Source organism: Simochromis diagramma, unplaced genomic scaffold, assembly GCF_900408965.1.
Source record: "Simochromis diagramma unplaced genomic scaffold, fSimDia1.1 OVJJ01000377.1, whole genome shotgun sequence".
Classification (NCBI taxonomy): Eukaryota; Metazoa; Chordata; class Actinopteri; order Cichliformes; family Cichlidae; genus Simochromis; species Simochromis diagramma.
The window spans coordinates 223936-248592 of record NW_024387037.1 but is presented as its reverse complement, the minus strand read 5'-3'; the positions used below and the strand labels follow the sequence as shown (position 1 = coordinate 248592).

Genomic DNA, 24657 nt, shown 5'->3' with positions numbered 1-24657 from the left:
GCAGCCCGACGCCTCGTGAAAGTCACCGGTGACCAGGTTAACTAGATTTTAGGTAACTAGTTAGATTTCTTTACATAGTCCACTCTCCATGGTGCCGGTGTTTCATCATGCACGCGTTAAAGACAAAAATAAGTTCTCCTTCTCCAGCTCGTGCAAAAGCATACACGTATCAATGTTATCTTCAGATAACAATGAAATCATTTTACTTAAACACAGCAATCAAAACTCAAATCTAGTTAACCTGAACACAAGCTCTCATGGCAGGTGTGAGGTGAGGGTTACACCTTTGCCCTCGCAGATTTAGTGAAGCTCGCTCCCACACGGCAGAGACTCAGGTGTACTCTTAGGTGAACGGAGTCGTTTTTTATTTTATTTTTTAGGCTGAATTTCCAAACCAAACAAAGTTCAACCCTTTGACTCAAACACAGAAAACAACCATACGGTGCTGTTGAGTCAGTAGCAAAGGAATAGAGAAAAAAACATATAAATGATATGAAACAAGAGGAAAACTAAGTCGTCCTGCTGTGTTCCTTCGGATTACCCCCCACCCCCCTATCCAACCCCTGTGGCTAGTCACGTGCTCTAATGTTGTGATGTGGACATTAATGTGCTCTCTGTGCAGAGGAGTTTTTTTTGTTTCCTGTTCTCATGCTGTCCTCCCATAGGTGCCCAGCGTGAGAAGAGGTCTCTTTTTTTCCTCTTGTACTTTTCCCATTGTTGTGTAATTTTTCAGTGTTTTCTCTGCAATGCTGCCGATCTCCGACTGTATTCCCATGTGATGTCTTTGTTGTGTGTGTAAGTCGGGGGGGGGTCCTATTCCTCTGCGGGGCAACCTGCATATGGCCAATAAAGCATTCATTCAATTCAATTCAATTCAATTCAATAATAAAATAAAACAGGGGTTTGAGTCCAAGAGCATCTCTAAGTCCAGTAAGGAAATACATTTCAGGGCTTTTGTGTCCAGATCTGGAAAATACTTTGAGATGATTCTTCCACGCACAGAAGTGGGCTCGGACTGTAATATGTTGCTAAAATAATCACATTATTCAGTCCAGATTTTTGTCTTTCATTAACACTCCAGTGTTAGTCCACATCATATACAGAGCAAAGAAATGTTTTAGAACAAAGCCAACTTTGAGAATCGGTCCAAACTCACAAACTAAGTTGGGCTGTAATAAAACATTTTCCACAGTCTCAGTGTTGTTTTCACAGAATCCACAGAAAAGTCTTCCAGTTCAGCCTAAAGTGTGAAAACTGAGAAAACTCGTTCACAAGTTTAAATTCATCGTCGTATTTTTTGGCCTCCTCATCCTCACTGAAAACAACATATTTCCTTTTCAGTTTGACAGGCTAGCATTTTGTTGACAAAAGGTTTCTTATTAATCGATTCTTGTCTTCCCTCTCTCGCTGGATACCTTCAACAGTTATCGGTCTCACTTCTACACCAAGGTTGGAATATCTCCCAGTCTGTTGAACCATTGTTTTAAAGGGTACCGGGATGATCTTCATACCTGTTTTGTCCATGAAGTGAGTCACGGACCATGGTGCTTTTTGCTCCCTTTTTGATTTTCTGTTAGCACCAATGTGTCCTTAGTTTCACTTGACTGTATTATGTGTTGTGAACTCATGCTTGTATAGTAGAGGAGAGCTTGTTGGTGGAACTTTGACAGCTTTGTGGGCACTTTGAGAATATCATGGTAGAGAAAGTCAATACCTCTGTGTCTGACAAAAGAGCTCAAAAATCTTAGTTTAAGGCTCCGTTCATAACCCCATAACCCCCAAATCGAAACTTCTCTACACTCTTAACCCTATCAGCTCATCTCCTGTAGAGACATTTATTATTTTTCCAAATGAAATTCAAATTCACGCTGAATTTGAGTCATTCTGTCACAAACTCACCTCGGATAATAAATTCTTCCAAACACTGTCGTGTTCCTTTGAAGCCATGAATTAAAAGTGGATTTATATGCTGCTGTTAGCCACTCTCTGTGGACCCAGGCAAAGGATTACATTTGGGCTCTGAACACGCCCCCCGGGCCCAGGACGAGCTGCCCTTAGAGTCCGGGCCCTCTGGGTCCACAGCCTCAGTGTTAAGTGACTGACAGTTAGTATCCACAGACACAATGTCTCCACAAGTACTCAGTCCATCTGCAGAGACACACAAAACAGCAGGAAGCCTCAGTTTGTGGGTGTACTCATTAATCATGACACTTTATTAATCCTTAAGGAAATGATGTAGGTTATAGTTGCTCCAAGACAGTAACAGGCTAAACTAAACAATACAACATGTTACAGATTTTTCAAATTTAAGAATTAAAAATAGCACTAATGTACACAAATCACTTAATTATAAATATCAAGAATATTATGGATGGATGCTCACTGGACTCGATCTGATCTCTTTATTGTCACCGTATAACAAAAGTACCTCTGTGTGACAGGAAGTAGAAGTGAGAAACCCAAATGTAAAAACATGGAGCCGTGCGGAGTGTGAAACATGGAGAACAGGCTTCTTTAATCAAACACAAACACAGCGACTAACAGCTCACAACCTCAATCTGTTTAATGCATGCAGAAAAAGTGGAACACACACACGTATGTCAGGTATCACCGTATCGGACAGAAACAGGAGAAACATCGCTGCCTCTAAAATAAGCACACTGACAGGTCAGCTATGACGTGCTCTACAGAACGTCAGCAGCTCGTTTCACTGAGCTCTAAAGATGCACTTTACTCATCTACATTTGCTCAGAGCCTCACGGCTAACAGCCCGGCCTGCTGACACTCATCATATCCAGCATTTCCTTCATTTAACGTGACACACCAACCCTCTGAGGACGGAAATGTTAAACTCTGCCTCCCAGAAATGACCCTCGGGCCCTCAGCTGCTTTCCTCTGGAGCAAAAGAAGCTCCACGTGCTGCAGGAGGAGGTGGAGTTGGACGGAGGACGGCCAATCATGGACGCCTGTGGCCACGTCGGCATTCTTCACCTAACCCTAATGAAGCACTTAGACCAGGGGTGTCCAACTCCAGGCCACGAGGGCCGGTGTCCTGCAGGTTTTAGATCTCACCCTGTTTCAGCTCACCTGAATCAGATGATTAGTTCATTACCAGGCCTCTGGTGAACTACAGGACATGTTGAGGAGGTCCTTTTAAATCAGCTGTGATGGATCGAGGACACATTTAAAACCTGCAGGACACCGGCCCTCGAGGCCTGGAGTTTGACTCCTGTGACTTAGATCATTTCGTTCATCAAAGACAAGCAGCTCCATCCGTCCATCCACCTCAGCGTCCTCCCAGCCACGACTGCATCACCCAGCTTTGCTCACAGCATAATCACTGTGGCCACCGGAGGGCGCTGCATCAGGTTTGGGAAACCCTAAAGTACACACCAAACCCAGCCATGGAGGAAGTGCTGCAGGAAAAAAAAAGTAAAAACATCTGGTTCCAGGTAAAAGTACTGCATTAGGGGAGGAGATGGTCATTTATGGCAGACAGAGTTTTTGGTTCCTGCTAGCGCCACCTCGCGGCTGTAGTTAGCCTGGGGGTGGTGTTGCAGGAAACACGATGGAGTCGTTAAAACAGTGAGGAAACCACGGGTGGACGACCACGCTGTGTTCATCTTCAGCTCCGAGTGGCCGCAGCGCCGTTTGACCTGAGGCAGCCATCTTTGTAGTTCAGGCGTCGGTGGGGGACTCGTCGTCGTCTCCGTAGACCACGCCCTTCAGGTAGGCCCGTTTGAATTCCTCAAACACCATGTCATCTGATTCACTGCAGCACAGACACAGCGGGAAGGTCAACAGCAAGCTTCGCCTCCTGTCTCAGCAGTTTAAGTCACTTCCTGTTCTTAATAAACAAGAAAAAACTGAAACACACGTGAACGTTTAAACATACGATGTGTTTGGCGTAAACAGTCACATGACCACATGGAGGCGCTGGGGCTCGATGACCAGCTTTACCACCTAAACCACAGCCGCCCGATGAAGGTTGTAAAAACTAAAGTGTGGGACTTCGGTCTATCAGCGGTGTCAAACATAAGGCTCGGAGGCCACAACTGGATCGGCAAAGCCTCCGATCTCACCCGCTGGGCAAACGTGAAGGAGGGCAGGAATTTTGGCCTTTAACTGTGTTTTCATTTCAAAATCCATCCGCTGTTCTCACCGAGGTGACGACAGAACACGACAGCATAACATTTTACAGTCACAGGACGAGCGACGAGCGAATTTTCTACATGTCGTGCTGACAGATTTCTTTGATCTGCTGCGTTTAGTTGTCGTGTGGAAAAAGGAGATGCCTGTTTTATATTATTTACGCCTCTCAGGGATTAAAAGTGGGATTAATCTTTACAGGGACAGCAGGGGCGCTTTGCTGGTCCGGCCCTCTACGTAAGACGAGCTTGACCTTCCTGCTCCACGTGAGCTACGTCTGCTGCTCTGCTCCTTTTAAATTTAACCAGTCAGATTCGAGCCCCTCCCCCCCTTGTAAGACAGAGAATCGGCCTGGGAAGCGCCAACCTTTCCCTATGATGTCCGTCACACAGAGGAAGACTTCACTGTGTGGGACAGGAAGTGATGTTGTTTACTGTCACACTTACCTGTCCTTGGCTGCAGGTCAGTCAGCATCAAGAAAAGAGAAACAGGTGAAATATGAACAATATGAACTTTTTTATATGGCGCCAAATCACAACAGCTGGTTTCATACGGTCAGGTGGACCCTGCAGTGACACACCTGGAGGGTCACACTGGTAACACGCAAGAGTGTGCACCTGAGAGTGTGTGTGTTTACGTGTGTGTGTTTACGTGTGTGTGTGTTTACGTGTGTGTGTACGTGTGTGTGTGTTTACGTGTGTGTGTGTGTTTACGTGTGTGTGTTTACGTGTGTGTGTGTTTACGTGTGTGTGTGTGTGTTTACGTGTGTGTGTGTACGTGTGTGTGTGTTTACGTGTGTGTGTGTGTTTACGTGTGTTTACGTGTGTGTGTGTACATGTGTGTGTGTTTACGTGTGTGTGTGTTTACGTGTGTGTGTGTGTGTTTACGTGTGTGTGTGTGTGTTTACGTGTGTGTGTGTACGTGTGTACGTGTGTGTATGTTAAACTCTATTAATCGGTGCTAATCTGGATGTTAATCTGTGTGACGCAGCTTCTTGTTTATATCACAAACTGCTGTCAGCAATACACAAGAAGCAGCTTAAAACATACACACACACACACACACGTAAACACACGTAAACACACACACACGTAAACACACACACGTAAATACCCACACAGACTCACACGTACACACACACACACACACACACACGTAAACACACACACACGTACACACACGTACACACATGTAAACACACACACATGTAAACACACACACACGTAAACACACACACACGTACACACACACACAGCTGGACCAGCTTATGAGCCGGTTTACATGAGAACATGTTCTGTGTGTGTGTGTGTGTGTGTGTGTGTGCGTGCGCGTGTGTGTGTGTGTGTGTGCGTGTGAGTGTGTGTGTGTTGTGGAAGCTGAAAGAAATCTGTACCTGGTTCAGGTTTGGGATGCATGAGCCTGAAGGGAACCTCCAGAGACACCTCACTGTAAAGCACAGACACAGCTGTGAGTCCAGATGTTTTACACACACACACACACACACACACACACACACACACACACACACACACACACACACACACACACACACACACACACAGTGTGTCTGAGCGTGACCCTACCTGGATCCCACCGTCCTGTCAATGAAGGGCAGCAGAGAGAGAACAGACACAAAGCGTCAGATTGCTTTGAGGTTAATTTTCCCTCTGATATGAGGCGCAGCGTGCGGGCACGACCCTGGCTGAGAGAGCGCTCCTATTGGTCAGTGACACTTCAGGCTCTCTGATTTGAAAAGATGGAGTTTCATGACCCTGGCACATGATAGAGGTGTGTGGCTAGTGTCCAGGTCAGCTGACCCAGGAGGCTGTCACAGCCCCACATAGCAAAATTGGTATGGCCCAGATCAGGCCCACACAATGTTCTTACACATGGCCCACATACCACAAAAAATGACGGCCCTTTGGTGGCCCAGATCTGGTTGACATACACTCTGTCATGACACCGGTCAGTCAGAAGTGCCAGCTTGATGCCGGATCCAGGCCAGACCTGTTTTCTATGAGCCTGGCCAGATGGACCAAACCAAGATTGAGCCAGATGTGGCATGCCATCACATAGACAGTGCCGTCTAAGCCAGGCCTGGCCCACATCTGGATGACATACCACTTACCATGCCAGAAGTCAGCCAGCAGTTGACACCAGATCCGGGCCAGACCTGTCTGCTATTTGGGGCCAAGGTGTTGGTGACGTTGAAGCTGTTTTTGTTGTTCTGTGTCATCAGTTGCTCGTATTCACAATGTGTTCAAACCACTGCCTCGTCACACCTGAGCTGCTGTAAGTGAGGTCAGGCAGAGGGCCTGTAGTGACCTTTGACCCCTCACCAGACACCTGAACATACACACACTGTTAACAGCAGGAAGTGTGAGACTCACCCTGAGGCGACCATCCTCAGCACGACCTTATAGGAGACCAGAATCCCCTGAACCTCCTTCAGGACCTCCTGCTTCACACTGAGACACAGACAGCTCTCATCAGCTTAAGGAAAACTTTCTGAAAGTCATGCAACGCTCTTTCGCTAAGCTCAGGAAACTCAGGTGCTCTCGGCATTGTGTTCTAGCACGCTATGTGGTTAAAGGACAGGTTCACAGCTCTGTCAGGGGTCACAGGTGTCTGAAAGCACGAGCAAGGTTTCAGGCTCGTCGGCACAAACTGAGAGTCAGGAACCGTTTGCAGCACAGAGCTTCAGATCATCCAGAGTCCCCGTGGTGTTTCTAACCCAGCAGCTAGAAACAGGTCAGAGATCTGACCCCGCAGAGGAGACATTAGGAGGGAGACGTCCGAATCATCGAATCAAATAATCGTCTCACTAACGTTTGGGATGCTTCTGGTTCCACCTCTAAGAAGAAAGTTAAACTGTGGAAGCTTCATGACCTGACAGAACAAAACGAGACCTCGGCTCTGACACTTGGATGAGTCCATTTCTATCATATTTCTAATTTCAGTGGTTGATTTTCTGGAAAACATAGTTCAGTCTCCTGGAGGCTTCCAGTCGTCAGAGGTCATCAAGCCGTGATTTAAATTGAAAAAATTGCCAAAGTGATCCCACTATATAAAACTGGTGATAAACAGATTGTGTCAAACTATAGACCAGTATCTTTACTGCCTCAGTTTTCAAAGACTCTTGAAAAACTATTTGCAAACAAACTAGATTCTTTTATTGATAAATATGATTTATTGAATGATCATCAGTATGGGTTCAGAAGAAAGCGCTCAACATCTCTATCTGTGATGGAATTTATTGAAAATATTGCAACGGCTGTGGATGAAAAACAGTTTGGAATAGGTGTGTTCACTGATTTACGTAAAGCCTTTGATACGATAGATCATTCTTTACTTTTACAGAAGTGTGAAAGGTATGGTTTAAGAGGTGTTGTCCAATTTTGGTTAAATACTTGAATAATAGGTTCCAATATGTGAGTATTAATAACATGAAATCTAAACTTAGAAAAGTAACTTGTGGAGTTCCGCAAGGATCTGTTTTGGGACCTAAGTTATTTTTACTTTATATAAATGATATTTGTACAGCCAGTGATACTTTAAAATATGTGATGTTTGCTGATGATACAAACTTAGTTTGCTCAGGAAAAGACACAAAGAATTACTGAAAACAGTGGAAACAGAACTCATGAAGTTAAATAGATGGTTTGTATTTAATAAACTATCATTGAATGAAAGTAAAACAAAATTTATGTTATTTGGAGGTAGTAAAAGTAATATTAAAGTCCATCCATCCATCCATCTTCATCCGCTTATCCGAGGTCGGGTCGCGGGGGTAGCAGCCTAAGCAAAGAGGTCCAGACCTCCCTCTCCCCAGCCACCTCCTCCAGCTTGTCCGGGGGAATACCAAGGCGTTCCCAGGCCAGCCGAGAGATATAATCTCTCCAGCGTGTCCTGGGTCTGAGCTTCCTCCGAAGGGTGGCTGGCCTCTCCCTTAGAGATAGGGTGAGAAGTTCGGCCATCCGGGAGGGGCTCAGAGTAGAGCAGCTGCTGCTCCACATCGAAAGGAGCCAGCTGAGGTGGTTCGGGCATCTGGCAAGGATGCCCCCTGGGCGCCTCCTGGGCGAGGTGTTCCAGGCATGTCCCACCGGGAGGAGGCCCCGGGGCAGACCCAGGACACGCTGGAGAGATTAATATTAAAGTAAAATTGAATTTAAATAATGTTGAAATTGAAAGAGTATATGAGACAAAATTTTTTGGCATAATTATTGATGATAAACTTTGTTGGAAGCCCCACATAGAACATGTGAAACTAAAATTATCCAAGTCTATTTCTATTCTTTATAAAACAAGAGATTTTTTGAATAAGAACTGCCTTTATTTATTGTATACTTCCCTTTGTTTGCCTTATATGACCTACTGTGCAGAAATTTGGGGGAACACATACAAAACATATTTGGATTCAATATTTAAATTGCAAAAAAGAGCTATTAGAATAATAAATAAAGTTGGATATAGGGAGTCCACCAACCAGTTTTTTGTAGGATCATCTATGTTAAAATTCATGGACATTATATATTCTAAAACTTTAGAAATGATATATCGTGTGATGAAAAAGAATGTTCCAATTTGTATTTTAAGTATGTTTCAACTAAGAGATGGAAAATATGATTTGAGGGGGTCTTATAAGTTTGAAATGCCTAAAGTGAGAACCAATGTTAAGTATAGATGTGTGTCAGTTTTGGGAGTGAAATTATGGAATGGACTTAATGATGAACTGAAGATGTGTTTTTCTTTGTCATTCTTCAGGAAGATTTTAAAAATTAGTATTATACAAGGTTATAGAAATTTGGTTTGTTAACATTTTTTTGTGTTGATTTAATTTCTTGATTTATCATTGATTTCTTTTCAAACTGTTATACAACTTATTTATCAATGTTATTTATTTTCTTGGTTAAGGATTTGATTACTTCTATGGGGGTAAGGGATAGGATAAGTATAAGCCATAAGGCTTCAGCCTATTCCTTTTTCGGTTACTGTTTGAGTACTTTTATGTAAAATTATAATCTGTTGTTGTTGTTGACTGAAAAAAAAATTTCAATTCAAATTCAACTGAGGCTCCATCACCTCGACGGCCTGACCGGCCTTCAGGCTCATCTGATGGAGTCTCCGGAGATCTCGTGAGAATGCAGCCGGTCTGAACACTGTGTATTTTGCCCAGAATGCTCTGATGACAGATCTGTCTCACCTGCCAGGTTAAATAATGTGAACCTGTCCTTTAAAGAGCAGCCGTGTTTCCTGTCTAACACCATCATTAAAACCTCAGTGTGTCTCTGACATGCTCGATGAAGCCAGGTTGGTGTCCTCGTGTTTAAGTCGTCCATCCAAAGCGAGTCCTCTGCGGTCTTTGTTGTATGCCAGCAGAGGGTGCAGGGTGTACTCCTGCTTCAGACTGGTGCCACAAGGCACAGAGTCACTGTAACCAAAAACATAACATGATTAGAAACCTCTTGGTCAAACCCAGGGTGGTTAAAACTAACCCAGCTGACAGTGTGAGGTCACTAGGAGTATCTTTAGACCAGGGGTCAGCAACCTTTAACACCCAAAGAGCCACTTGGAGCCGGTTTCCAAGCAAAAGTAAACACTGAGAGCCGCAAATACTTTGTGACATCTAAAATGAAGATAACACTGTAAATATTGTTTTTTTACCTTTATGCTTTGTGTGAACAACTAAGGTGTGTTGCTTATGAAATCCATGAAGTGCTACAGTAAAAACTACATTTTATTTATGTAATGAACACATTTTGAACTTTTAAAGAAATATAACAAAAGGAAAGCTGAACTAAAATGATCCAGCAAACAAAAACTGCTGTGAGCCGCCAGCCTTATATCGCCTTTGGGCTTTTGGAGCCTTGACCTGACTTTTAAAAATAACTGAAAAAAAGCTCTATGCTGCTGAAAAATGAAAAATAGATATTTACAAAATTCTGCCTAAATATGTATTTTACCTGGTAAATGTGTGTGGCGGGGCGTGGTCTGCAGCGCCGCTGCAGGGGAGGCGGACACACCTGAGCGGCACCCGCAATCACGCCTCGCCGTCTTAAAGTCTGCGCTCTCTCTGCTGTTGTGTGTCGGGCTGTGAGCTGAAAAGCTACAGCCGGCTGTGTGCGCACAGCAACCGTGTGTGAAAAGTGGTCAATAAAGAGATGCTGAAAAGCATGTTCATGGAAACATCGTCGGGTCTGCCGTGGTATGTTTACAACGGGACTTCTGCTCCTGAACCTCCGCGCACAGTGAAGTCACTTCATCTTTACGCAGGACTGTAAGCTGTCGTCTGTGAGGCGTGAGCGGTGTTTGTTTTTAACATAGTTCACGGTGGAGCTGCTGACATAATGTGGATCCCAAGATCCATAATTGGCCTACCTGGGGTTGAAAGTCTCGGTAAATGCAGGTGTTTCGGCGGGTACACCGGCTTCAGCGAGTGTGACGCTTATTTTGAGCGATGAAAAATAATAAAATATAATTTTATTTTTATATTTCAAAATCACAATAATCTTTCAATTTAGAACTACAAGTTTAAAAAGAACTAATACAAAAAAAAATACACTTCAGCTAAATACTTCTAATTTATTTTCCCAAACCACGCGGAGCCGCAGTACAAGGACTAAAGAGCCGCATGCGGCTCCGGAGCCGCAGGTTGTCGACCCCTGCTTTAGACCAAGATGTATCAGGTATGACAGGGGCACATCTGTTTTTAAACAGATCAGTGCAAACATTAAATGTACAGGAAACATCTTCCTTTTGAAAAAAGAAAAAATATTCTGTCTGATCAAACTGAGACCATGAACGCAACTCCTGCTTTAAGTTCCCTCAGAAAAGATTCAAAAGAAATATACTTCTGTTATATCTTTAACTCACCTGGTCTCCTCTTTGGCCACAGACTTGACGTACTTATCGTTGGAGTAAAGGATGACGTGGGTCACCTGCTCGACTAAGCACAGAAACTCAAAGTAAGCCACCGTGCTGCTGCAGACAGGGAACACACCTGTCTGCTGTCAGAGGCCTGCAGGTGAGGCAGCGTGTCACCGCCACAGACACCTTTCCTCATGTTTACAAGGAGCAGCTTTTCTGGTTAAACATCTCTTTAGGTCACAATTCATTTTGGCCAATCGTGTCTGAGCAGGCTTTGGTTGCATGACTTTTTAAATTTATGCTAATGGAAGGAAGTGTTATCAGCTGATGTCTCCAGTCAACCCGATACCACTGCAAAGTGGGTATTAGACATGCCGTCCACTGTGTCCATTTCACCCTTTGCCCCTCCAAAGAGTGAAATGTGCAAGCGTGCAGTAAGCTGCAGTACCAGCAGGGGGAGACATTTTATTTAAAGTCATTATGTCTTGAAATAAATAAGCCAACAAAATAATGTAAATACATATTAGCTGCCTAGCTTAGATGTTTCTGGAGAGTAAGGACTCTGGAATGGACTTCATACAGTTTTTGTTCACTACAGACTTCTCGGCTTTAAATCAGTCGTCTCCCCTGATGGTAATGCAACTTCTGCATGCTTGTACATTTCACGCTTTCCTTTATAAAAGGAAAAACTGGAGAAATGATGCTTGGTGGCAGAGACACGCTGCTCTACGTCACCTTAAGTACTCTGAAGCCAAACTGATGTCACCTGACAAGCTGATGTCTTTGATGTTCCTGCTGGACGAGTTGGTGATTTCAACATTGGCTTTGAGCGGCTCGCCGTGGTAAAAGGTCTGCAGACAGGTAAGCAGACAGGTGAAGTGCTTTCATGAGTACATCTGTGAGAGTCCTCCAGCTTTCAGAACCTGGTGGTTCTGGTGTCTGATTCAGGACACTGACTGAAGCTCTGACCTCTTTGGGCAGGCTCAGTTTCACGTGCAGAGGTTTCTCGGACATCAGGAACTCAAAGGTTGTCTCTGCGCTGGGAAGCAGTTTGCTGTCCTCTGGACTGAACTGGATCTTGCGGATGGTGAGACGGACAGAACTCCTGCAGAGAGGACAGAGGAACACGTGAAAGGCTGTCCATCGAGTCCTCAGACTGAGATCCACTCTGAGCGACTCACTGTTTGTCGATCTTCTCGTCCTGGTTCTCACCACAGAAAGCTTTCACCTCAAATTCCACCGCACATTTCTGTCCAGCACACAGAAGCACACAGTTTGCACATTTACAGCTCATATCGGGCGAATTGGCTGATTTCAGAGGACTGCGTGAAAACGCAGAGAGAGGGAAGCTGATGTGAAACATCAGTGTGTGGACTCTGAGACTTTGTGGTGCTGAAGCAATGTACAGATGAAGAACATGAAAGGCTGAGTGTAGTGATGGCGTTACCTTCCCCACGTCGGACAGTCCGGGCTGCAGAGTGATGGAGCAGGGCAGATTGTCTGGAAACTGAAGCACATTAGACCGTCACGCTCGTCCTGTACGGTACCTGAATTGGTACGTCTCATTCTAACCTCTTCAACAATAAACACAGGAATAGTAACTAATCAAGACAATCTATACGATTAGAAGAGTGAAACCCACCCCTTCCTCTGTAACTGCGCCACAGACACACGCTGGTGACTACAGAACAATGACCTCGCCCGTGTTCAGATTTCAGTCAGGTTCTCGGAGGTTCTCATACAGCTACAGAGAACCCTTCTCTGTATTTCTGAAAATTTCTTCCCTAAAATGTTAGATTGTCTTTCTGAACGGTTAATGATCATTAATTTCTAACCTCTCAGAGAACTCTACTCTTTTCTGCTCAAATGTGGACATCCAGCCATCCATCCATCCATCCTATTCTGCTGGAGCCTATCCCAGCTGTCTTAGGGCAAGAGGCAGGTTACACCCTGAACAGGTCGACAGTCTAGAGTTTCCAGTGAACCCGACCTGCATGTCTTTGGACTGTGGGAGGAAGCCATAGAGAACCCACGCACACGGGGAGAACATGCAACCTCCACACAGAAAGACCCCTGTGGTTGAGTCAAGCTCAGGACCTTCTTGCTGTGAGGCAACAGTGCTAACCACTGTGCCACATTTCTAGTTTTAAAGAGAGTTTTAACAGATTTCTGAGACATTTGTGGGGGTTTTGTTATTCTGACCAGCGGCGGAGCGTGGGGGTGGCTTACTGGGCTTAAGCCCGGGTTGTTTTGTCAGAAGCCCGGGGTATTTTGGAGTGTAATTTTTTCATAGTTAGATGCCTGGCTGATAACTGTATAAAACAAAAAGTACACACAATATTTGAAGCACATAGTGCACACTGTGGGAATTTACGACTGTACGTGAATCCCCCCCTGATATTGGTATGATCCGAGCTCAGGCACTAAGCGACTGAGCGAGGGGCGGGGCAGGCTGCTGCCCGTGGAGTGCGCTGTTGGAGAGACGGAGCCAGCCATACTAAGGAGAGCTTAAGTTTGACCAGGTACCAAAGCAAACCATTCGTACCGTACAAATAATGTAAATATGACGGTGCATCATGAAAGATTGATGTCAAACTGATCACTTGACCAATATTACGTTACTTGCTCTTCAAGTGAATCAACAAATGGCGAAATGAAAAGCCAAACAAATGCTATTTTTTTTATAGAGTCTTAGCTTACGTGTGTTTATTTCATATTTTCAGTTCTTACCCTCCCCGACTAAATCGGTTTCAGTTATGTACTGAAATATAAGAATGGACATTAGAGGCTTCTTTCAAAGAAAAAACTCAGGTAAATGTTATTTTATATATTATGCTTTGTATGTTGTTCAGTATATTCTATGCAAACAAGAGGGATTTCAGTACACAGCAGGATATTCACATTTGTAACCAGATATTTACACTTTAGGGAGAAAACATAAAACATTTTTACTGTACAACATCAATTTATTGGGGGCGACCGTGGCTCAGGGGGTTGGGAAGCGTATCTGTAACCGGAAGGTCGCCGGTTCGATCCCCGGGCTCTCTGTCCTGGTCGTTGTGTCTTTGGGCAAGACACTTTACCCTACCGCCTACTAGTGTTGGCCAGAGGGGTCGATGGCGCGATATGGCAGCCTCGCTTCTGTCAGTCTGCCCCAGGGCAGCTGTGGCTACAACCGTAGCTTGCCTCCACCAGTGTGTGAATGTGAGAATGAATGAATAGTGGCATTGTAAAGCGCTTTGGGTGCCTTGAAAAGCGCTATATAAATCCAATCCATTATTATTATTATTATTATTACAATGTACTCACAATTCGAAGTTTTTAACTCCGGATCCGGGCTGGCCGAGTGAGATCTTGAGGGAGAACAAAGGGAAGCGGCGGCGGCCTAGAGGGAAGCGAGCCGGCGTCAGGAACAGGCTGAGAGCTCGTGCACACCGCACACCTCTGCCTAGCATCCTGCTCGCCAACGTCCAGTCACTGGAGAACAAGCTTGACGACCTCAGGGCCAGGGTAAAGTTCCAGAGAGACATTCAGGACTGCAATCTCCTCTGCTTCACTGAGACATGGCTGAACCCAGCGGTGCCGGACCACGCCATCCAGCCGGCCGAGTTCTTCTCGGTTCACCGCATGGACAGGACACGGGACTCGGGGAAGTCAAGGGGAGGCGGCGTGTGTTTAATGGTGAACAACAACTGGTGCAACAGTGCGAACGTTGTTCCTCTCACACGCTCCTGCACACCAAATCTGGAACTACTGTCCATCATGTGTCGTCCTTTTTATCTACCTCGGGAATTTACATCGGTCATTGTAAGTGCCGTTTATATTCCACCACAAGCGGACACGGTCACCGCCTTATGCGAGCTGCATGAGGCACTCACACAGCACCAGACACAACACCGGGACGCTGCGCTTATTGTGACGGGGGACTTTAATAGCACCAACCTCAAACGCGCAGCGCCGAACTTTTATCAACACATCTCCTGCCCCACCAGAGGTGAAAGGACACTGGACCACTGCTACACTACGGTCAAGGACGGCTACAAGGCACAATCCCGCCCTCCTTTTGGCAAATCTGATCACGCTGCCATCTTCCTCATCCCAAAATACAAACAAAGGCTGAAACAGGAAGTTCCGGTTCAGAGGAAGGTCGCGCGCTGGACGGATCAATCGGTGGCCGCGTTACAGGACGCACTCGATGACGCAGACTGGGGCATGTTCAGAAACCGCTCCGATGATGATGTCAACGTGTTTACGGAAGCGGTTGTGGGATTCATCGGGAAACTAGCGGATGATACCGTGGAGACAAAGACTATCACAACGTTTCCCAACCAGAAGCCGTGGGTGGATAAAACCATCCGCGACGCTCTGAGATCCCGCACCGCTGCCTACAACACGGGACTCACGACGGGGGACATGGACCCGTACAAAGCCGCGTCATATAACGTGCGGAGGGCGGTGAAAGAGGCGAAGCAGCGCTACGGGAGGAAACTAGAGTCACAACTCCAACAGAGTGACTCTAGGAGCCTGTGGCGGGACTAAGGACAATAACGGACTATAAAGCACCAACAACCGGTATGACGAACGCGGCCGTGACTCTGGCAGACGAGCTGAACACTTTCTATGCTCGCTTCGAGGCTGCAGCTAAGGACTCCAACGATGCTAGTGTTAGCGGCGCTAACGGCTGCAGACAGGAAGATACTGCCAGCACCGGAAACGTGCTCGTCATCTCCGAGCATGAAGTAAGGAGAGCCTTCAAGAGAGTGAACACCAGGAAAGCAGCAGGCCCAGACGGCATCCCAGGTCGTATCCTAAGAGACTGCGCATACCAGCTAGCTCCTGTGTTCACTGAGATATTCAACATCTCTTTATCTCAGTCGGTGATCCCCACATGCTTCAAAGAGTCCATCATTGTTCCTGTCCCGAAGAAACCCCACCCTGCTTCTCTCAATGACTATCGCCCTGTAGCCCTCACCTCAGTAGTGATGAAGTGTTTTGAACGCCTAGTCAGAGACTTCATCATTTCTTCACTACCAGACACACTGGACCCACTACAGTTCGCTTACCGTCCAAATCGTTCCACAGACGATGCCATCTCTCATCTCCTCCACACATCACTCACTCACTTGGACACTAGAAGGGGGAATTATGTTAAAATGCTCTTCATAGACTACAGCTCTGCATTTAATACCATAATTCCCTCCACACTCACCACCAAGCTGGAGCATCTGGGACTCAGCTCATCTATGTGTCAGTGGATCTCCAACTTCCTATCTGGCAGACCACAGGCAGTAAGGATGGGCGGACATGTCTCAGCCTCCACCACTCTCAGCACTGGAGCCCCCCAGGGGTGTGTTCTGAGCCCCCTGCTGTACTCTTTGTACACATATGACTGTGTGGCCACTACCAGCTCCACCACCATCATCAAGTTTGCTGACGACACCGTCATGGTGGGCCTGATCTCTGATAACAACGAGACGGCCTACCTGAAGGAGATTAGGAATCTGGAGAACTGGTGCCAGAGGAACAACCTCCTTCTAAACGTCAGTAAGACAAAGGAGCTGATAGTGGACTTCAGCACTAAGCAGGAGAGGAACTACCAGACCCCCGTCATCAACGAGTGCCCAGTGGAGAGAGTGGACAGCTTCAAATACCTCGGAGTTCACATCACGCAGGACCTGTCATGGTCCTGTCACATCAACACCGTGGTGAAAAAGGCCCGTCAGCGTCTCTACCACCTCAGACGCTTGAGAGACTTCCAACTGCCCTCCAAGGTGCTCAGGAACTTTTACTCCTGCACCATAGAGAGCATCCTGACGGGAAACATCTTAACCTGGTTCGGGAACAGCACCATGCAGGACAGACGAGCTCTACAGAGGGTTGTGCGGTCAGCTGAGCGCACCATCCGCTCCGAGCTCCCTGACCTGCACTCAATCTACAGCAGGCGGTGCTGGACCAAGGCCAGGAAGATCGTGAAGGACCTCAGCCATCCCAACAACAGACTGTTCTCACTGTTGAGGTCAGGAAAGCGATTCCGCTCCCTGAAGACCAACACAGAGAGACTGAGGAGGAGCTTCTTCCCGCAGGCGATACGGTCTCTCAATCACACCACCACACAGTACTGACCCACACATACAGTTCTTACACACACACTGGACTTTCTGGACATTTGTTTACACTTCATTACTTAAATCACGCTGCTGTTATTGTGTATATGCTGCTGTTATTGTGTATATATTTATTTATATTTCTTCATACATTCTTATATAGTTCTATATTGTGTATTGTGTATTTTGTTGTACAGTTATTTTATTTTCAACTTTAATTTATATATTTTATCTTATTCTCCCAGTTAAATTTACCCTTCATTCTAATTTGTGTTGTACAGTTATTTCATTTTTAACCTTAATTTATATTTTATTCCTTCCTAGTTAAATTTACCCTTTTTAATTTTTCATATTTATTTCCTATCTTATTCATAGCCTTTTCCTTTTTTGTTTTCTTTAGGTCACGAGCAGTTGTCCAAGCATTTCACTACATATCGTACTGTGTATGACTGTGTACATGACAAATAAAATTTGAATTTGAATTTGAATTTAGTCTAAGGTGTCCTGCACATGTGATATATATTTTTCCCTATATGAAGTCATTCTTTTTTTAACAAAACTCAAAACACAGCCTATTAATCTTTCAGTCATTTCTATCCCCCCCCCCCCAAGGGGAAAAAAAAATCCCACATGCATACTACCCTTTTGGGCTAAGCCCCGGGTGTTTCAAATGTCTGGCTCCGCCTCTGATTCTGACTGGTGCTCTAATGTTTTTATTCATTCTGTAATCAGGTTTTCCTTTTTTACCTTGAGGATTTTGGATGACGATTTAGGCCAGATCTGCACTGGGTACAAAACCTAACACAACAAAAAGGACTCTATTCCAGACATGACAAATGTGCCCTTTCTGTTTTCTATCCTTGAACCTGATGGAGGGATTAAACCTCTTCCTCTAGCAGGGCCTGATCTTTCCAGACGTTCCAGGCTGTTCCTCACCTCGAAGAAAAAGGGGAAGGCGTTGTTTCCGAGCTTTCGCAGCAACTTCTGCTGGATCTTGGTGTGGGTGAGCTTTTCTTTGTCCTGCAGCTCGGGGTAAACCTGCCGGGTCACCAGGAAGAGGTCCCTCCTGAAGGCCACGCCCATCACATCCATGTCCTGACGGCCGTAGCGAAATGTGCACGACAGCATCACATACACTAACAGACACCGAAAAACAGGAATGAAGCCACACATCCAAGAACATGCTGCACCAGGAGAATCTGGCTCCATCAAACCTAAATCAGTGTGAATAGAAGCTGGAGAAACGTCTGTCAGAAGCTGCTTATTGTTCTCTGAGATCTTTTGTGTCGCACCCACCCCACACTGCAGAGAAATGTGCATCTGCACAGAAAGAAGCTTTCATTCAGTGAAATATGTTTTACACAGGAACCACAGTCATAAGCCCTGTGGACCTCCTCCGGTAAAGCTGAGCTTCTCCACACTGACGGGCTGAAGGAGGGAGTCCCACGGCACCTCCTCCGGGTTCTGCCTTATGTTACTGCACACATTTAAACACACTGACCTTTCTTTCCTTTGAGCTGCACTGGGTCAATCACAATCACGCCATCTGTAGGAAACAGGAAGTGATCAAATCACAACACATTCCTGACTGTTTTAAAGGTTTGTCACTGTCCTCCTACTGGGCATGAGCAGAAATGATCAACTACTTCCTGCTCTGCTACCATCCCCATATCCATGGCTAGTTTACAATTAGCAGTAAAACCAGTGAGTACTGTTTTTCAGTCTGTTCACTGCGGTGTATGGATCCCACAGCACAGGCCACCCCTCAACATTCACCATGAGCGCTGTGTGGTGGAGAAGCTCTGTTTAAAGAGTCGGTCCTGGGTCTTTGACCCAGTTTGGAGTGAATTATGGTTTGTGACTCAGATTTCATATTCTAGCTCTGTATTAGTCACTCTTTATTTCTATATTTCATAGTGCTCTGAATTTTTCATTATTCACATTTCTAGTTCTATGTTTCTTGTTCATGTTTGGTGTCTTCGTTTCCGGTCTGTCCCTGTCTTGTACCTGTATCTCTCTCCTTCTCTGGTTTGTCTTTGTGGCTCTTTACTGTTGTAGTCCTGTCTCTGTGTTCTGCTCATTTGTCTCCACAGTCTGTCATGTCTCCATGTTCTTCTTCCCCAGTGTTTGTGGGGTCCTGACAGAGTTTATGCTTTTTTCTCTCACAGGGCTCAGCACATGCAGAGATGTCATGAAGACATAGGCCTGCATCTGTCAGTCCCCCGTCTTTAAACATTTTCAAGAAACATTTTTCAATCAGTAGCAAAAGCAGAGCGAGAGCAGGTAGTTAGCATCAGGACTCACCGACTGGATCCACAAAGTCGCAGTGATCCACAAAGTCCCTCTTGGCCATGTAGACGGTCACCTGAAAACACACGAGGGTCACGTAAGAATGACTGCAGGATCAAGAGCAAACACCTCCTCGTGCAGCACAGGTGCCCCTACTAAATCTGTCCTGCAGAAGATGTGTGGATGGGTACATCTTTCTGTGGGAATAAGTCAGTGACTTGGAGGTCACTCAGAGTCTGCAGGAGCTCCACATTCACTCTAAGCAGGGTGGACCATCACATGCTTGCAGAGGCAGAAATGACAGCACAGCTCTGAGTAGAGGTTTTTATTTGTGCTTTTAGTTTCCCACAGACCGGGAGCAGGAGGCGCATCGGTTCAGTTCATCGATGGAGTTAATGTTTTTGAACCTTTTCCCATTCTGAGGTCAGAAATAAAAAAAACCCTGAATGTTTACCCGCAGGCAAAGCAGACATTAATATTACAGTTACTCTGTCACATGTCAGTTCAATTTGGATTTCAGCACAAAGATGCCATCGCAACCCAGAGGGTCCGGATTAACAACCTGGATCCTGTTGCACACAGAGCGGTGGAGGAAGATCAGGGACCAGAACTTTTCTTAAAATGGTGTCTTAAATGGTGTCCTGAGTACAAATCAGCATCCTTTCAGTGCTGATGTTTCCACTAGGGGGAAACTTTAGTCTCTCCAAAAGGAACTTTGATATGACCTCTGCTCTGGGTTTCTAAACCACATCTTCTCCATGACTTATGATGTCAATGCTGAACTATCTTCAGAACTTACCGACTTGTCACGGGACACCTTTTTAAAGACGACGTGCTTGGGACTCATGCTGAGTGTTGAATCTTGACCTGCAGCACAGAGACATTCACATATCAAACGTTTATCATCTCAAAGTTAAATCGCACACAGCCCTCACACCTAAACATCCACTCGTGCATCTATGGATGATTAAAGCATCCCAGTAATATGACCAACTAAGAACACAGGCAGCAGATCTAACGCAGTTTTTTTAAACATTGTACAGACATGAAAGAAACTCCGACTAATAAGAATAATAAAAAAGATCTGGTGGATGGAGCACTCCAGCTGTGATTTCGGTGGGTGATGGTCTGGGCTGTACTCGGGTCAGTTATGGAGCCGTGCTGCTGCAGGCTGTGCTCAGTGAGATTTCTTCATTGTCTGGAATCACAGATGCTGTCCAGAGAGAGCACATTCTCCTACAGCTGCAGATGTGCCTCAGCATTAATGACGCCGTCACAGATGTGCCAGCTACCCCTGCACCTGCTCGGAGGAGGTGGGGGAGTTTCTGGATCTTCGTGTGGATGCAGTGATGTGCTCCACTCATGTTCCATGTTGCATCCACCAACACAAACCAACGCCCACCAACACCAACCTACAGCCACTAACATCAATCAACATCCACCAAGATAAACCAACATCTACCAACACCTACCAACATCCACCAACATCAACCACCAACCATCCACCAATATCAACCAACATCTACCAGCACCTACCAAGATCCACCAAAATCAACCAACATCTACCGACATCTGTCTATGAAGGTTCTCAGTCATCCAGGTCATCAGGGTGGCTGTAGCTCAGGCGGTAGAGCAGGTCATCTACTGTTCGAAAGGTTGGTGGTTCGATTCCTGGCTTCCCCTAGTCTGCATGCCAAATATCCTTGGGCAAGATACTAACCCCAAATTGCTCTCCGATGCATCCGTGTGTGTGTGAATGTTACTTAGAAAGCACTTAGAAAAATGTGCTTGTGTGAATGGGTGAATGCACAAGTTGTGTTAAGCGCTTTGAGTGCTCAGAAGAGTAGAAAAGCGCTATATAAGAACCAGTCCAGGATTTACCATCGTAGTCTGAGGAGCTTGGAAAGAAAAGCATCTGTTAGTAGATGTTGGTTGATCTTGCTAGATTAAGGAGGTTGGAAAGAAAAGCTGGACTGCTTTAAGACGTTTCACCTCTCATCCGAGAAGCTTCTTCAGTTCTAAGAGTCAAATGGTGGAGAATCCCAGATTTTAAACCCTGTGGGAGTGTCCCCCCAAGAGGGACAAAGGACCCCCTGATGATACTCTACCTAATCACATGAGCCAAGGTGTGAAAACGGGTGTTCCTCACCCTCTGGAACACAAACTTGGAGTAATCAGGACCCTACACCACCGGGCAGAACATGTTCCCTCTAAGCCTGAAGGGAAAAAGAAGGAACACACACATGTAAAGGAAGCACTTAAAAAATGCGGTTATCCTAATTGGGCATTTATAAAGTCAGCAAAGAGGCACAGAAAAGAAGATCAGACACCAACTAAGAAAGACAGACGCAACAACATTGTCATCCCCTATGTAGCCGGTGTATCAGAGAAACTCAGGAAGGTTCTCTCCAAGCACGACATCCTGGTGCATTTCAGACCCAGCAACACACTCAGACACAAACTGGTTCACCCGAAAGACAAAACTCCAAAACACAGACTTAACAATGTGGTGTATGCTGTACAGTGCAGCGAGGAATGCCCAGACCTCTACATTGAAGAGACCAAACAGCCACTTCACAAGCGCATGGCACAACATAGAAGAGCCACCTCCACAGGACAAGACTCAGCAGTCCATCTGCATCTAAAGGTCAAAGGTCACTCTTTGAGGATGCCAATGTTCACATGTTGGACAGAGAGGACAGATGGTTTCAAAGAGGAGTGAAAGAAGCATCTATGTCCACTGTGAGCGACCATCTTTGAACAGAGGCGGTGGCTTAAAACACCAACTCTCTGCCATCTATAATCCAGTTTTGAGATCCCTTCCCAGACGCCTTAACGCCCACTCACATCCTGGGCCATCTGACCTCAGGAATTCGCAGGATAGGGTGGGGCTATGTTTCACAATGAGCTCACCTGAAACCCTGGCTGATTGGGACCCACACCCATTTTCACCCGGCTCACATGATTAGGTAGGTACCAACATCTACCAACATCAACCAACATCTACCAACACCTACAAACATCAACCAACATCCACCAACATCTACCAACATCTACCAACATCAACCAACAACCGCCAACATCTACCAACATCAACCAATATTAACCAACATCTACCAACATCTACCAACATCCACCAACATCAACCAACATCTACCAACACCTACAAACATCAACCAACATCCACCAACATCTACCAACATCTACCAACACCTACCAACATCAACCAACATCAACCAACATCTACCAACATCTACCAACATCAACCAACATCTACCAACATCCACCAACATCCACCAACATCAACCAACACCTACAAACATCAACCAACATCCACCAACATCTACCAACATCTACCAACACCTACCAACATCTACCAACACCTACAAACATCAACCAACATCTACCAACATCAACCAACATCTACCAACATCCACCAACATCCACCAACATCAACCAACACCTACAAACATCAACCAACATCCACCAACATCTACCAACATCTACCAACACCTACCGACATCTACCAACACCTACAAACATCAACCATCATCCACCAACATGAACCAACATCTACCAACATCTACCAACACCCACCAAGATGAACCAACACCTACAAACACCCACCAACATTCACCAACATCTACCAACATCCACCAGCACCAACCCACATCCACCAATACCCACCAAGATCCACTAATGCCCACCAACACCCACCCACATCCACCAGCATCCCACATCTCTGCAGCATCCTCCTTTGACTCCACCTCTCCATCCGATCATGAACTGTAGGTGAGGGACTCACTGACCTTTACAGTGACAAATGCTTTTCTCAGATTGTTGAACTGTGTGCTCACATCCTGACACGCAGAGTTGAACCCTTTACATCTCTGAAGCTCTGAGAAGATCTTCTCGCCGTTCCACCTCAGTTGATGGCAGATGTTAATCCAGTTTTACTGGGGTTTTTTGTTTGTTTGTTTTTCAATCAAACTTAATGCTGCATCATATAAAATCAGGGGATACTACAAAAACATGTATGAGTTTTAACTTCTGGTAACTCATCACCAAGTTTAAAAAGTAATTGATCAGATTTGTTGTTTCACACACTTTTAGGTGAAGCTTCACAGAATTAAGGAACATCAGCTGACCTTCAGACTTCCTCAATAAACTAATGAAACCCATCATCAAACACTCATTCACACTGATAACAGATTCATCTTTCACTGAACAGACTGACCTGAAGCTGCAGTGATGAAGACGAGCTGGAGAGAAGCAGGTTTGAAGCTGATCAGAACGATCAGTTGTATTTATAATCAGCACACAAAGCCTGGTCAGCATGCACGTCCTTACAGGGAATAATCCTGCAGGCAGACACACACACACACACACACACACACACACACACACACACACACACACACACCTTTTCTAGTGGGTTGATGAATTTTCTAAATTACTGACTGATGGCAACAAAAGCAGATTTGAATAAAAGTGGAATTAAACATCTTTACAGCTTTTTACAGACGCTAGGACACATTTCTCAATACTTAGGTCACTTTTGCAAAACTCCTCACACAGTGAGCACAACAGAAGTCTATGTGGGCTAAACTGAGGATCAGTTATCATTGTTTTGGCACAAAATGCATTCAATGACTACATCTCTCAAATTTCATGAATTATTTTCTCACTCAGACACAACAACTGCCAAAAATCTTTGTACGGACAGGACATTTTGCATGTGCTTACATACTGTTTTCAAAACTGTTAAACTTATGGCCAAAACAATAACACAATGCAAAACTTAAAAAGACAGCAAAATGCAACAGCAATATTTTATTGAAACATATTTTAAATCTAAAAATGCAGTTTAACCAGCCACAGCTGATTCTCATTGTAGATGAACATCTACACAGGTGTTACTCCTTCAATTGTTCAACTCCTTCAATTCTGGCAGCCAGAAGATTCTTTCCTAGGTGTGTTGCCCTAGATGACATAAGATGTGATGTGGATGGGAACCTGTGGCCAAATGGAGAAGACCGAGTAGATTAGCATTACTATTGTATGTGTATCAGTGGATGGTGTGTATACAAATTCTTGTATTTTGGGATTACTTAGTGCAAAAAAATAAAAATACAGAAACAAATATTAACGAATTCTGCATGATGTCTGATTCATTCCAGTAACATATATTGAAATTATAAACAGAGATGTGTCCTTGTTTTACACAAGGAAACACTGTGTAATGCTA

At 45.2% G+C, this 24657-nt stretch overlaps 1 protein-coding gene across 2 annotated transcripts; it reads right to left on the bottom strand.

Moving 5' to 3' along the window:
* Positions 1 to 3677: 3677 nt before the first annotated feature.
* LOC120740866 (S-arrestin-like) lies at positions 3678 to 23919 on the bottom strand. 2 transcript variants are annotated; one of them, XM_040043372.1, is made up of 16 exons: positions 23647 to 23919; positions 20209 to 20276; positions 19425 to 19485; positions 18622 to 18666; positions 18057 to 18256; positions 12464 to 12523; positions 12198 to 12265; positions 11986 to 12121; positions 11783 to 11867; positions 11023 to 11095; positions 9443 to 9580; positions 6540 to 6617; positions 5733 to 5747; positions 5543 to 5595; positions 4596 to 4605; positions 3678 to 3772 (listed from the first exon to the last, which is right to left on the bottom strand). In XM_040043372.1, exons 2-16 carry the CDS (start codon positions 20254 to 20256, stop codon positions 3679 to 3681), a joined length of 1164 nt encoding a protein of 387 aa, XP_039899306.1. In that variant the 5' UTR covers positions 20257 to 20276; positions 23647 to 23919; the 3' UTR covers position 3678. The 2 variants fall into 2 exon arrangements, with proteins under 2 accessions (XP_039899306.1, XP_039899307.1); XM_040043373.1 differs by lacking the exon at positions 23647 to 23919 and having other exon boundaries at positions 20209 to 20277.
* Positions 23920 to 24657: the final 738 nt, after the last annotated feature.